At 45.9% G+C, this 12,450-nt stretch overlaps 2 protein-coding genes across 8 annotated transcripts in view; one reads left to right on the top strand and one right to left on the bottom strand.

The window, feature by feature from the left end:
- The window catches only part of LOC117899770 (peripheral plasma membrane protein CASK), a 33,730-nt gene extending 32,727 nt beyond the window's left edge, over positions 1-1,003 (bottom strand). For 3 of the 7 annotated variants that reach the window (XM_034810029.1, XM_034810031.1, XM_034810032.1), the window contains exon 1: positions 604-993. The gene's annotated coding sequence lies outside the window, so the exon portion shown is untranslated. Of the gene's footprint in view, positions 1-603 lie in introns of all 7 variants that reach the window. The other 4 variants (XM_034810034.1, XM_034810035.1, XM_034810043.1 and 1 more) reach the window with 3 other exon arrangements.
- Positions 1,004-9,845: 8,842 nt separating this feature from the next.
- On the top strand, positions 9,846-11,175 carry LOC117899103 (gustatory receptor for bitter taste 93a). Its single transcript, XM_034808883.1, has 2 exons — positions 9,846-10,926; positions 10,990-11,175. Exons 1-2 carry the CDS (start codon positions 9,847-9,849, stop codon positions 11,173-11,175), a joined length of 1,266 nt encoding a protein of 421 aa, XP_034664774.1. The 5' UTR covers position 9,846.
- Positions 11,176-12,450: the final 1,275 nt, after the last annotated feature.

Genomic DNA, 12,450 nt, shown 5'->3' with positions numbered 1-12,450 from the left:
CTATGCTTTGCTCGAAAGTGGCTCTTGAGGTGGGCCAGGGCTCTGCTGCATGAATATTTAAATATGCAACAATTTACGATGCACTCACAGGACACACACGCACACCAGAGCCAACTAACACACACACAGAAAGAGGCGAGTAGGGAGCCCTGGACCGGGACAAGTGTCATGTTTAATGCAGAGCTGCGCATGGGGCGCGGTGCTCGAAGCTCGAGCGAAGGTTTTACCTTGCTCGTGTGCCACCGCTGCCACCGTCGCAGTCGCCGTTGCCGCTGTTGTAAAATGCCTTGACACTTGCCACTACACGACCTTACCTCACACACGGACGCACACTAATGTACACACACACACACACATACAGTCCCGCTGCTAGTGCTGCTGCTGCTGCTGCTGCTGCACTTGTCACCAGAGCGACACAAGTGCCACCGCCTTCTCGGGCAATTGGGAAATTGATTCTTTGTCTAGGACTAGGGATTACAAAAGGATTTGCATTGCTCTTTCACAGTCGCAGCAGCCACCCACAACACCCCCGCACAAGCACACACATTCCGCAACACACACACACACACATACGAGTATTGGTATGTATTTTTTTGTACAAACCCCTGTTCAAAGACTCGCACCGAAATTTATGGGCCCTGCCCCTCAGCGACAGAGTATTTAACACACCAGCGGCATTAATAGATCGCGACTGGGTTGACGTCAACACATAGAAACGCTCAATGGTTTAATTAATTTCGTATTTTCCACTAATTTTGGTGCTAAAACAAACACTGGCACCCGTTCATAGTTTGGTGGTTGTACACGAATAACTCACGGCGTCCACGGGATCGGAACTCTAGATATTTGATATAAACGAACACTTATTGTTCGTTTCCCAATTGTAGGCAACGGTATTTGATTTTTCTGAATGGTAGGCAAACGGTATTAGAATTTATATTTTTATTTAAAATCCAATTGGAGCTCATTTTGCAACGCACATATGAGTCGAGATTTAGTGTGGCCCTACCGCAATTTGCCGAAATACCAAAGAAATATACCAAACCATTTACAAACCAAAAACGTACCGTTCATAGTATTTCCATTATGCAAATAATTTTGTAAATTTCCTTTTTTCCACTCATTTTATTGTTATTTCCACCGCATAATAACCGACATAACCATAAGTGTACCAAAATATACCACACAAGTTTATTAAATATACTCAGATATACCAGTGAGTATTAACCCATGGACCACCCTTCATTTATAATGGTAAACAATGGCAGACAATAATACCATTTTTGAACGCTACTTGTGAATGCATTATATCCTTTATCTTTACAACCAATACAACGGATACTAGCCAGTTGGCTTTGACTACCGAATCTTCTTGATGCACAGAAGAATAATATTTTAATTTTGGTTCAGTCCCTTTGAACTGAACTGCTGGTTCCGGCTGAAAAATACTAGAGGTTCTGTCGTATTTAATGTTGTAACGGGTTTTGATATTATTGTGTTTGTCAAGAGGCGGACACTTTAATTTTTGGGCGGGAAGACTTGAAAATATTTCTTAAAAGTAACGAAAAAATAGCTAGTGGACAATGTAGAAATATTTTGCTAACCGCTGATTTTGTGTACGATTTTTCTACTCTATAATAATAACTCTTTCTTTCAAATATTAGCTCAAAGTCAACCTAGGTACTTAATAGGTGGAAATTGCATCTGTTGAGCAAATAACAACAAAATGGAAACACAAATTGTTTCACATGTTATCTTATTGAATAAATACAATTATATTATTCATTGTCCATTAAATTGTTTCGATTAAAGTGGATTGAATCAATATTGACTTTGCTCACAAGTGCATAACGGGTATAATTGTTGTAAATTGTATTTTCGGAATGTGTTTAGTCATGTGTACACAATGTGCATATGTACATACATACATATGTATGCATGTATGTAATGTCATACATGCAAGTGCATTCCCCGTTATGCCCACTGGGATATCTCATTAGTAATGAAGGCCAACACATCTGTATGACTTCTCTTATCACAAAAATGTTTAGCTTAAATATCCATATCCTCTATCCCTTGGGAGGATCCTCTGCTCAACACTCCTTATCTCTGGGGTCATTCTCCCTGCATGGAATAAAGCCATAATATTTACATTTTCTTCTCAGGCCATTCACCATTATCTATTATTATTATTATTACCTCGTAGCATTTGATAAACCCATTAGAATAAATTAAGATCTCGACATTAATATGCCAGTCACAGATACAGCGACCGTAGAGAAGAAGAACCCGAGAACCCACACAGAAAACCCGAGCCGTCGTAGGTGCGTAATCTGTAAATCAGCTCTGACAGAGGGCAAAGGATTGGGGCAAGGCAGGCACCCGATGCGATCCGATCCCCATGCTCAGAACATAAACATCATCAATTACAAAACTCTCGACCAGCAACAAAGTTGCGGAGGGGAAAGACAATAAGATAGGGAATAACAGCAAAAACAAAACAAAAAGAAACAACAAGAACCAAAATGAAGAGACAACAGCAAGAACAAGTGAATAAGAACTATGGGGAAAAATGGTAAACTTTAAATGATGTAAAGACAGATGATCCTGCTTTCATCCGTGTGTTTCCAAGCAAATTTCAATTATTTTGAGACATTCTTAATAGACTATTAAGCATTTTAAAGCTGACCTTTACATGTACAAGACATCCTGAAGGACTGCTTGCTCTTGCGTGTTTTGCAAATTCCCATTTCGTGTCCACGGCCAACCTCTTCCCATCTTTAGGCAGAAGAACAACAAGAACATGACAGAGAATCGTAGGTCGTCAACGCAGTGCAGAGCGCATTTGTTGTTTCTGTTGTTACCCTCGCTGCTTGACAAAAGGCACAGAAAAAGGGAAACAAAACAAACCAAACAAAATGGAGAGAACACAAAAGAGACAAAAAAAGGGGAAGGCTGAGAGCCACTCAGGTGAAATCAAAATCAAATTCAACGCCAGCGACGAGCGTACCTACATATACTCGTACCTATAGCTATACCTATCCCTATCGCTGTCCTGTCCCTTGTCCCTTGTCCCCTATCCCTATCCCTGTCGCCGCTGATCGTCATCATTTGGACTTGCGACTGTCGCGCTTAATGCGTGTGGATGGACATGAACGTGTAGGATTCGAATTGACATTATAAAAACTGGTTTGGTCTGCTGCCAATATATTGCCGGTTACGCTTCGTCCTACACGGCACTGCACGGCCGACGCGACGAGCCGTCGACTGCAACGCCAACGCCAACTCCAACGCTGACGCCAATGTCTGTCTCTCCTTCTGCGTGTACCTGCCTACTTGTATCTGATTCCTGTTTGTTGTTGCTGTCTCTAGGACACTACCTTTGCCGGCAGCGGGTAACTAGGAAACGAAAGAGAGAAGGAAAAAAGAGCGCGCCAAAAAGGTTAGGTGCTTCTCCTCGTCAAGAAAAGTCGCTTGACGTCTGTGCATCTGATCCGATAATGACAGGCGATGTTGCCTAGCAATCAAAAGATTTCAGATTTGTGCATTTGTGCTCAGCGGCGCACTAAGAAGATTATGTAATGCTTATGGGAAGAGTGCAGGGGGTACTTTGGGACCTGTCAAAATGTGGCTTGTACTCGAAATTATTGGAAAAAATCTAAACATAAATCAAAAACATAAGACAGATAAAGGTATTGTAAGTTTTGGATAAACGTGAGATTTAGAGAACCCATTTAACATTTAATAAATAGATAAAGACACAAATTTGTACTGCTATCTATTTTAGACAGATATCTTTGGAGTTTTGGAATTATCTCTTTCTATATTTTCATGGGATTATCCCTAAGAAAATGCTTTAAACATGGGTGTTCCTACATCTCAGAGTTCAACGAACCTTTATACTTTGTTGCTGTCATAGAAACTGTACGTAAACTTGATAGGTGGATGGATGGATGGATTAGTAGCAACTGACACAGCATCATTATAGAACGTCCTCTCACCCTTGGCATCACTCGTGACTCCCTCTCTATTTCTCCTTCGCTTGATCCTGTTATGGCATATTGAGTTAATGTAGTCAAATTACATTGCCTGGAAATGCATCTTCTCGCATCACATCGCATCGCATATTCATTTACCAGACCAGCTTTGAGCCCATATGGCAGGGCAGCAGCAGCAACAACAGCGGCAGCGGCAGCAGCAGCAATTAACTGCAAAATGTCATTAACCAGCGTCGTAGGTGAGAGGAACAGGCTGGGATGGACAGACACGGACACGGACACAGACTGACATATGACAGGCACATCAAGCGGGAGAAGAGACCGACCCAACCGACAGACCCAGCCCAATCCGGTAGAACCCGGTTCAGCATCACTAAAAACGCCCTCGCTCGGGCCAAGCCCCTCTCCTGTTCGGCCCACGCTACCCTACCAGTCCCAGTCCCATGGCTTGTGTATTATGTTCCCTGACGTTCCACCTTTACCATTAAACGCTTGATTAAATTTCACTACAAATCGCCCCTGGGCCGGGGGAAATTTTGTACATATGCCCAGAGCGTATTCGTATAGGGATATGCATATCCATCCATTATTGGAAAAAGGTCATCCTCAGTTTTTCAGTGTTGTCCATATGTTGTCTTTGGTGTTTAGACATCCATCCATCCATCCATCTATCCCATTCCATTCGATCGCATCTGATCCCAGCCCATCTGCTGAGTGTTTTGACTGTCATCGCAATTAGAAAGCTCTGATAGCCATGCTCTTCCTCCCTCTCTGGTTTTTGCTGATCTCACTTGCCGCACATTTCTTGCATTTCATTTCCCATGAAACATGTTCCCTTCCGGCAGGGTCACGAGGAGCGGGAGTCGGGAAGGGTAGCAGCGGATAGGAGAGGAGAGCACCGGAGAGCGACCAGTTGGGGAAGCCTAAAAAGTGCGCCGCAGCGAAACGCGGTGAGAAAATGTTTTGCATTATTTACATTTTTACTGCAGTTAGTTATGTTCTGTTCTGCTCTCTCCTCTACACTGAGAGAAATCTCAGGTTAACTTTTTGTTTGTTTAAATGTTTTGTCCACATCTGTTTTAGATGCACTTGTTAGAATATTAAGATCCTATTTTATGCTGGTGCAGAGCTTTCATTCTTTTTTCTTCCAGTGTCGTAGCCGCTCACTGATCTCTTCTGCTGCTCGACTACGTTTTGTGCTGTCTCGCTTTGGTCATTATTCCCCTGCAGGACATCCGTCATCCGTTGCGCTTTTGCTTTGCTTGGTTTTGTTTTATCGCTTGGCTTCCTGCTGTTCTGGCTCTTCTCCTTCTCCTTCCTCTGCCGCTACCGCTGCTGCTGCTGCTGATGGTGCTCTCATTAACAAATTGTCAGGTGTGTGCGCTGACGTCGACGTCGCAGCCTCTGCCGCTGCCGCTGCAGTTATTCGTCATGCTTTGGTTAATCAGCACAGAACCGAACCGGAGCGGAGTGGAGTGGAGCGATTACGACGTCGTCAAAAAAGAGAACAGAAACTGCCGTCCAGAACATGCCTGCAATTCAACTGTAAAAGCATTTAAACGGAAAGTTTGTCGGCTTCCCTAAATTGTTCGTCTCTTAGGCGGCCCTACTTCCCTCTCCACCATCTTCCTTTCCACTCTTCCCCCTCCACCGCTTTTCCCGTTCTTTTCCCCCATCTCCTATTGTCAGTTCTTCTCGTTGTCTGTGTTTACCTGTTGCCTCGTAAACAAATGCCGGGCTTAATCAATTCGTAAAACCGTTCAAACTTCAAGTGATAACAAACAAAGGCGAGACGACGCATTGCAAGAAAAGAAAGTCCCAGGGATCGGGTTCTCTCCAACTCCAGTCCACACACTCGGTGTACCGTACCGCCGTATCCCGCTCTGGATGGTCATCTGCTGGGATGGGATGCTTCATGTTTATTTTCTCACACAGGCGGCAAAACAAATAAATTCCAGTTGTATCCCCTTTTCAGAATTGATTTTGAAAACCTAATCAAATTTACCAGCCTCTGTACTTATACCCTAACTCCTTGCTGGATTGTGTGAGTCGGGGTATATCAGTTAAGCCAGACAACTCAATTCAATTATTATATAAATCTACGGAATATACTAAATATATACGAAAGTATAGGTATTATACTTAGTCTTTAAAGTTCCTTTATCATTAATATTAAGAACCATGTCAGTCCCATGGATTTATAATTTAATTTCCTTTTCTTCAAGGCTTTAGATTCTAGGGTATCTCCAGAGCGACTTTCGTTGGCTGTTTCCTCTTTCTCTCCTCTCTCATTACTTATCGACGACCACCGCCAGGCAACTGTGGGGCCGAAGAGTCCCCCAGTCACTATTCTGTAATTAAATATCCAAATTAAGAGTAAGCAAATGCGCTGCCGGTTGCCTCCTCTTGTCAACAGTCCCGCCTCGCTATGTAGGGGTTGCATCTGATCTGATCTGAACTGATCTGTTGCATCTGGAAATAGCAACGCATCCATGTGAGGAGGCATTTTATGCAACACACGCCAAAATGCCAAGTGGAATGGGACAGTGGGAGGGGGTAGCCGAATGGCAGAGCTTCATCATTTGCATGGGTTGTCTTTGTGTGGCTCCCGCTCCCTTCCACCCCTCACTCACTGCACTCTCTTTTGATGTTGTTGCAAACGCATGGGGCATGTCTCCCGCAACTGTAATGACTCCACAGTCGACGGCAGCGGCTCCATCTGGCCCCTCCGTCTAGCTTTTCTCCAAAGAGTGGGGGGCCATAGACAATGAAAAACATTTTCCTGTCCCTGACGCTGTTGTTGGTTGCACTCAACCCCGGCCCCTGATCTGCCTTAGCCCCTGCCCATATCTTTTCCCCGCACACTCCAGCCCCAGCTCTTTCTTTATTCCTGTCCCTTTTCCCGTATTTCCCTTCCCCCTCTCTTACATGATCAACATAAAAATCCATATGATGTCGATGACTTTTTTGTTGTTTCTGTTTTTGTTTTTGTGTTCTATGCGTTTGTCGATGAATCCCGCGCGCTCTCTCTCTCTCTCTCTCTCTCTCTGCACACACAGAGAGCAGCCTGCACTCTCTCTTCACATATTTAAATGTGCATATCCAATAGCTATCTCTTTCTCTTTCTCGTAAAACCTGGAATGCTCTCTCTAAACTCCTAATGTCGTTGAACCTTTTTATTCCTTTACGTTTTTATTGTGCCGTACTTTATTGTTATTATTATTTCGCGCGAGTGTGTTTTTTTCCTCATTGTGTTTGCTTTTGCAGATTCGCTTGCTCTCGCTGTGCTTCTCTTTAAACGCGGGATCAACTCTGCCTCCACTGAAAACAATTTATTTTATTTGATGAAAGAGCAGGAGAGGATGGCGGCTAGATTTGGAGGCCAGGCCGTTTCGATTCATCGATTTTATATCATTTATGTAAACCCTGAATTAGTCATCTATAAAGAAATGCAATTTTGAGCTTTTTTCTGCTGTGTGAATTTCTCTGCTCTGCTTTGACTGCGCTTTAATCTGTTTTCGCTATGTTTTGCTCTTGTTTACTCTCTCTCTCTCTCCCGCGCTCAATCTCTCTGCTTTTACGATGTCATAGTAGAACCAGCAATAACAAGAACAACCACAACTGATGACAGCGATAACAGCAGCACATGCACACGTGCATTCTGCTGCTGCGGCCGGCCTCTGGGCAATTATTTCCAATTTAGCAAAGCAGCAGAAGCAGCAGCAGCAGCAGAGCCAGAGGCAGAGTGCAGCCAGGCTGCGTCCGAGATCTGGGCTGGGCTCTGCTCTGAGCTCTGCTCCTATTGTCTTTCGCTGACTGACGACACAGTTCATTGGCCCATCCAATCCAAGATGCAACAGAGCAGAGTAGGAGCTGCAACAGATGCACTAGCATCAGCATCATCATCAGCCCGGCTGGGTCTCTGGATCTCTGGGGCTGGGGTCAGGCCTGTCCCATGCAATTACTCCATGTACTTGGACTGTAATAACACGGAGTCGAACTGTACGTAAACTGGTTGCAGGATGCTGTGGATGCTGCTGCTCGAGCGCTCGAGAGTGGAGACTTTCTAGCCAGCGTTATCTGTCTATATCTATCTAGGAAAACCAGTTATAGGGGGCCCAGGCTTGTTGCACGCCCATTTTAGCTGCCACAGCGCTGTCGTTGGCAGTCGCCAGTCCCCAGTCGCCAGTGGCCTGTTCCCTGCCCCCTTTGTCAGAGGCAATGATCGAGCCAGGAGCAGCAGGCCAGGCCCGAGCTTGACTAGACCTGTTGCTGCTTGTCGCTGCTGCCTCCGTTGCCCCTCTCAAACTCCAACTCTGTGGCTGGATTTGCTGTTGTGGCAGCCACATACTCGTGCACACACAAAGGCTATTGACTCTGTTGTTTTTCTATTGCCCGTCTGGGTTTGGGGCCACTCCAGGCACTTCCTTCTCGTGGCTCTAGCTGGATATGGTGGCTGGATCGACTGGCAGCCAACTTGCAAGTTCGTTGAACCAAGTGGAGCTATTCTAATGCCTGGGAAACGTGTTTGGCAACTTGCAATCGGAGTCGGGCATGGCTGTGGGAATGGGAACGAGGACTGAAACTACACCAACTCCTCCCACTCCCGACTTTTCCTACTCTTCCCCCCCACCACCACAAACAGCATCCGCATCTGCACCAGGAAGAGGCAAAAGAGTCATCGCCTCACTAATGGTTCACGAGTGGATTGAAATTGAAATGAAAATCGCATTGAAGCGTAAGCGAAAATCAAATGAAACGCACATTGGAGCTAAAATGAGGAGAACAGAAACGACTTCAATGGATTGAGGACATCAAATAATTAATTTTCAATGTGAAAACTTAGGGGAGACGAGACAGAAGCGCATCCAGCAAACACGCCACGGCCAAGAGGTTGAAATAGTCACACAGGTTTCTATTTATAGTGAATGTGATCACTAGGATGCGGTTTTTCTGAGCAGTTTAATGATTGTGAAACATGGTAGCAGGTGCCAAATTGTGTGCAAAGAAATTCTGTGAGAAAAACAAGGAAACAAATCAAAAATCGCTGTCTTAAAATTAATTTTTGAAGTTGTAAAAAGTTTAATTTTTGACTTTAAGAACCAAGTTTGGTTTGAAAAACTCCGCCGTTGGAGGGGAACGAACTTTCATAATAAATAGAGGGCGTGGACAGCCACATACACATCCATGCACGTAAATATGTAAATTCATTACAAAATCCCATTATTTGCCATGAAATATGATCTTAATTTATAAGAAAAAATCATAGATATTTATAGAAACCCAAAGAATCAGAGAAAACAAATTACAAAATTGCTGGAAAATTGCGTTTAAACTCTATAAATACATTCACCTCATTACAAATATTCGATTGGAATTTTCGGTGATTTTTGTTTGTTCCCTCTGCCCACAAACAACTTCATCCGACGATGGGCATAAATATCAATTTACGCCCATTTTTTTGTTGTGTCTTGGGCAACATCTGTTCCAATGTGCCCATAGGCAGAGGGCCCTGTCAAAGCCCAAGTGGATCTGGATCTGGGGCTGGCCTGTCCATCATCATCGTTGCCCGATTATTGTTGTTGCACTGGGCCCTGTTCGTTGTCCCTGGGCCCTGGGGTACGGCACGGTACGGTACGGGGGCCAATCAGTCAGCGAGGCACTCAGCGAAGCGTGAATGGCAATTGCCGATATCTACACATTCAATTAATAAAATCAACAGCAAACACATCGGCAGAGGACCGAAGCGGAGCGGCGCTCTTATCGCCCCGGCCCGGCCCGGCCAGGACATGTCATTAGCCAAGCTCCAGTGCAATCCAATCCAGTTCGGCTCAGTTAGTGCCTGGATATGGCCAAGTACAGTCAGCAGGAACGACGAGACGATGGAGTGGAGGTGGAGGCCTGGTCGCGGGGCATTATGGTGGGGCTGTATCGGGTCGCTCGACTGCTGTCTCTGATCTCCTTTCGGCTGGATCGCGAAGAGCTGCAGCTGAAACTCCCGAAGAGTGGCAGCAAGAACAGGATCCTGGAGACAGTCTGGCGCATCCTGGTGGTTCTGACCTACGCGAGTGTTTGGCCGACACTCTCCGCGCATCTGATCACCACTCAGCCGGAGAGCTATGCAGATCTGTTTGCCGCATTGCAGTCCACTTCGGTGTCCATTCTGGCAGTGATTTCGTTCATCATTCAGGCCAAGGGCGAGAACAAGTTCCGGACGGTGCTCAATCGGTACTTGGCTCTGTATCGGCGCATCTGCACGGCGACTCGCGTCAAGCAGCTCTTTCCCATGAGGTTTATAGTTTATTTCCTACTCAAGTTGCTGCTGACAATTGGTGGCTGCGTGCACGAGCTGCCGCCGCTCCTGCAGGTGGAACACTTTGCAGACGTTGGCCGCACCGTGGCCGTCATCGTGGGCATCTACATGTGGCTGGGCACCCTCTTTGTGCTGGATGCCTGCTTCATGGGCTTCCTGATCTCTGGCATACTGTACGAGCACATGGCCTCCAATATTCTGCTGATGCTGCAGCGCATGCAAATCATTGAGTTCCCGGATAAGGCTGTCCGGATGAGCAACTATCAGCGGATGCGACTCCTCTGCGACTATGCCGACGAGCTGGACGAGTATGCCGCCATCTACAGTGAGCTGTACGAGGTGACGATCGCCTTTCGCCGCATGCTGCAGTGGCAGATCCTCTTCTATGTGTACTACAACTTCATCAGCATTTGCCTGATGCTCTATCAGTGCATCCTGCGCTATCTGGACGAGGATGAGAAGGCTCTGGTCTCGCTGGCAATGGCCACCATCAAGTTGTTCAATCTCATTCTGCTGATCATGTGCGCGGACTATGCTGTCAGGGAGTCACAGAAGCCCAATAGGCTACCCCTCGACATTGTCTGCACCGACATGGATCAGCGTTGGGACAAGAGTGTGAGTGTGGCTGGTGGATTTTCCTCAGATTTCAAACCAATTGATGTCCTTAACTCCCGTTAGGTGGAAACGTTCCTCAGCCAACAGCAAACGCAGCGCCTGGAGATCAAAGTCTTGGGTTTCTTTCAGCTGAACAACGAGTTTATATTGCTAATTCTCTCTGCCATTATCTCGTATCTCTTCATACTGATACAGTTTGGCATTACGGGCGGCTTCGAGGCATCCGATGAGGTGCGCAATAACTTTTGAATTACAATTTTCACTACTGGAACTTCTTTCTTCTGCCATAATTTCATCTTACTGCTCTTCCCTGAGTACAAACCGAGTTCACCTTCATTACCTCCTGGGTTCACCTTCAGCTACCGAGTTCATTATCGTTCATTATTCGTGTACCTCTCTTGCCACAAAAGTTCTGATACAATTTTTGGGAGTGCTCTGGGGATGAGCTCGTTAAAAGCAAAAGAAAGAGCAAAACCCAAATAAAAAGCAAAAAGAAATGACAATGAGCCACAAAAATATAACTTTCCGAGACTGACACACGGTGTAATTATCATAAGTATCTCCACCCAACACTCCCCCACACTCGGTTCTCCCATCCTATCCACTTGAGCAACATCGTCATCGTCATCGCTCAGGGTCGAGTCGATTCAGACTCAGAGACAGACTCAGAGACTCTTTGTCTTTGATTATTTTTGGTAGTCAGCGGAGCGTAACGCGCTTGTCACGCCTATTACTGTATGTACTATACGTTGTGGGTTTCCGTATATACTCGTTTGGGAGAGAGGTTATAGTAGGAGCGGCGGCATCTGAACCCTGGATCCGATCCGATCTGACGACCTGTGGCTGAAACTGGCAAACAAAGCAAACAAAACGGCGAAAAAACGCGCCTTCGGCCTGCAACTGAATTAATTTTTCTCTACTCTCTGCTCCGCTGCACACTGAGCGCGAAGGGAGGGGGGCAGCAGGATGGGAAGCATCGCAGGGGGATCTCCCAAACCCAATCCCTGACACTGACGAGAGAACATTCAAATTTTTGCGCTGTTGTTACCTTTTTTTTTGCGCTCATTTGGAGCTGGCCAAAACCTGGCCAAGCCATGCATATTTCCGGCCACCACAGAGTGAGGTAGATCGGATCCCAGATCCCAGACTCAGACCCACACACCCAGTCCATGGCAGACACAGACCCAGACCCATTCCATTCCCGTTTCGCTGATTTCCTGCCATTTGGCGCATTTCAAGTATTTTGCAATGTAATTAGTTAGGAAGCTCCGCACCCGCCCATAGCTCTGGGATTTGCCATTTCTATGGGAATGGAGTTGGGCTCTCTGGGCTATGGGCTGAGAGAAGCGCGGCTGCTGCATAGCCGGGATGCCGCAAGTTGAAAGATGCCGCCCCCTTTGTGGTAGCTGGTGGTGGGGTTTATGTTGCTGTGTACACATGTAACTAGCGACGTAGTCAACGCTCATTGCACAAACATAACCAGAATGATAGAGATAGATTCAAGGGCCGAAGACTCTAATACCC

This window comes from Drosophila subobscura, chromosome O (genome assembly GCF_008121235.1).
Source record: "Drosophila subobscura isolate 14011-0131.10 chromosome O, UCBerk_Dsub_1.0, whole genome shotgun sequence".
Taxonomy (NCBI): domain Eukaryota; kingdom Metazoa; phylum Arthropoda; class Insecta; order Diptera; family Drosophilidae; genus Drosophila; species Drosophila subobscura.
Note: the sequence above shows the minus strand (reverse complement) of the source record. Positions and strands in the feature narration are given on the sequence as shown.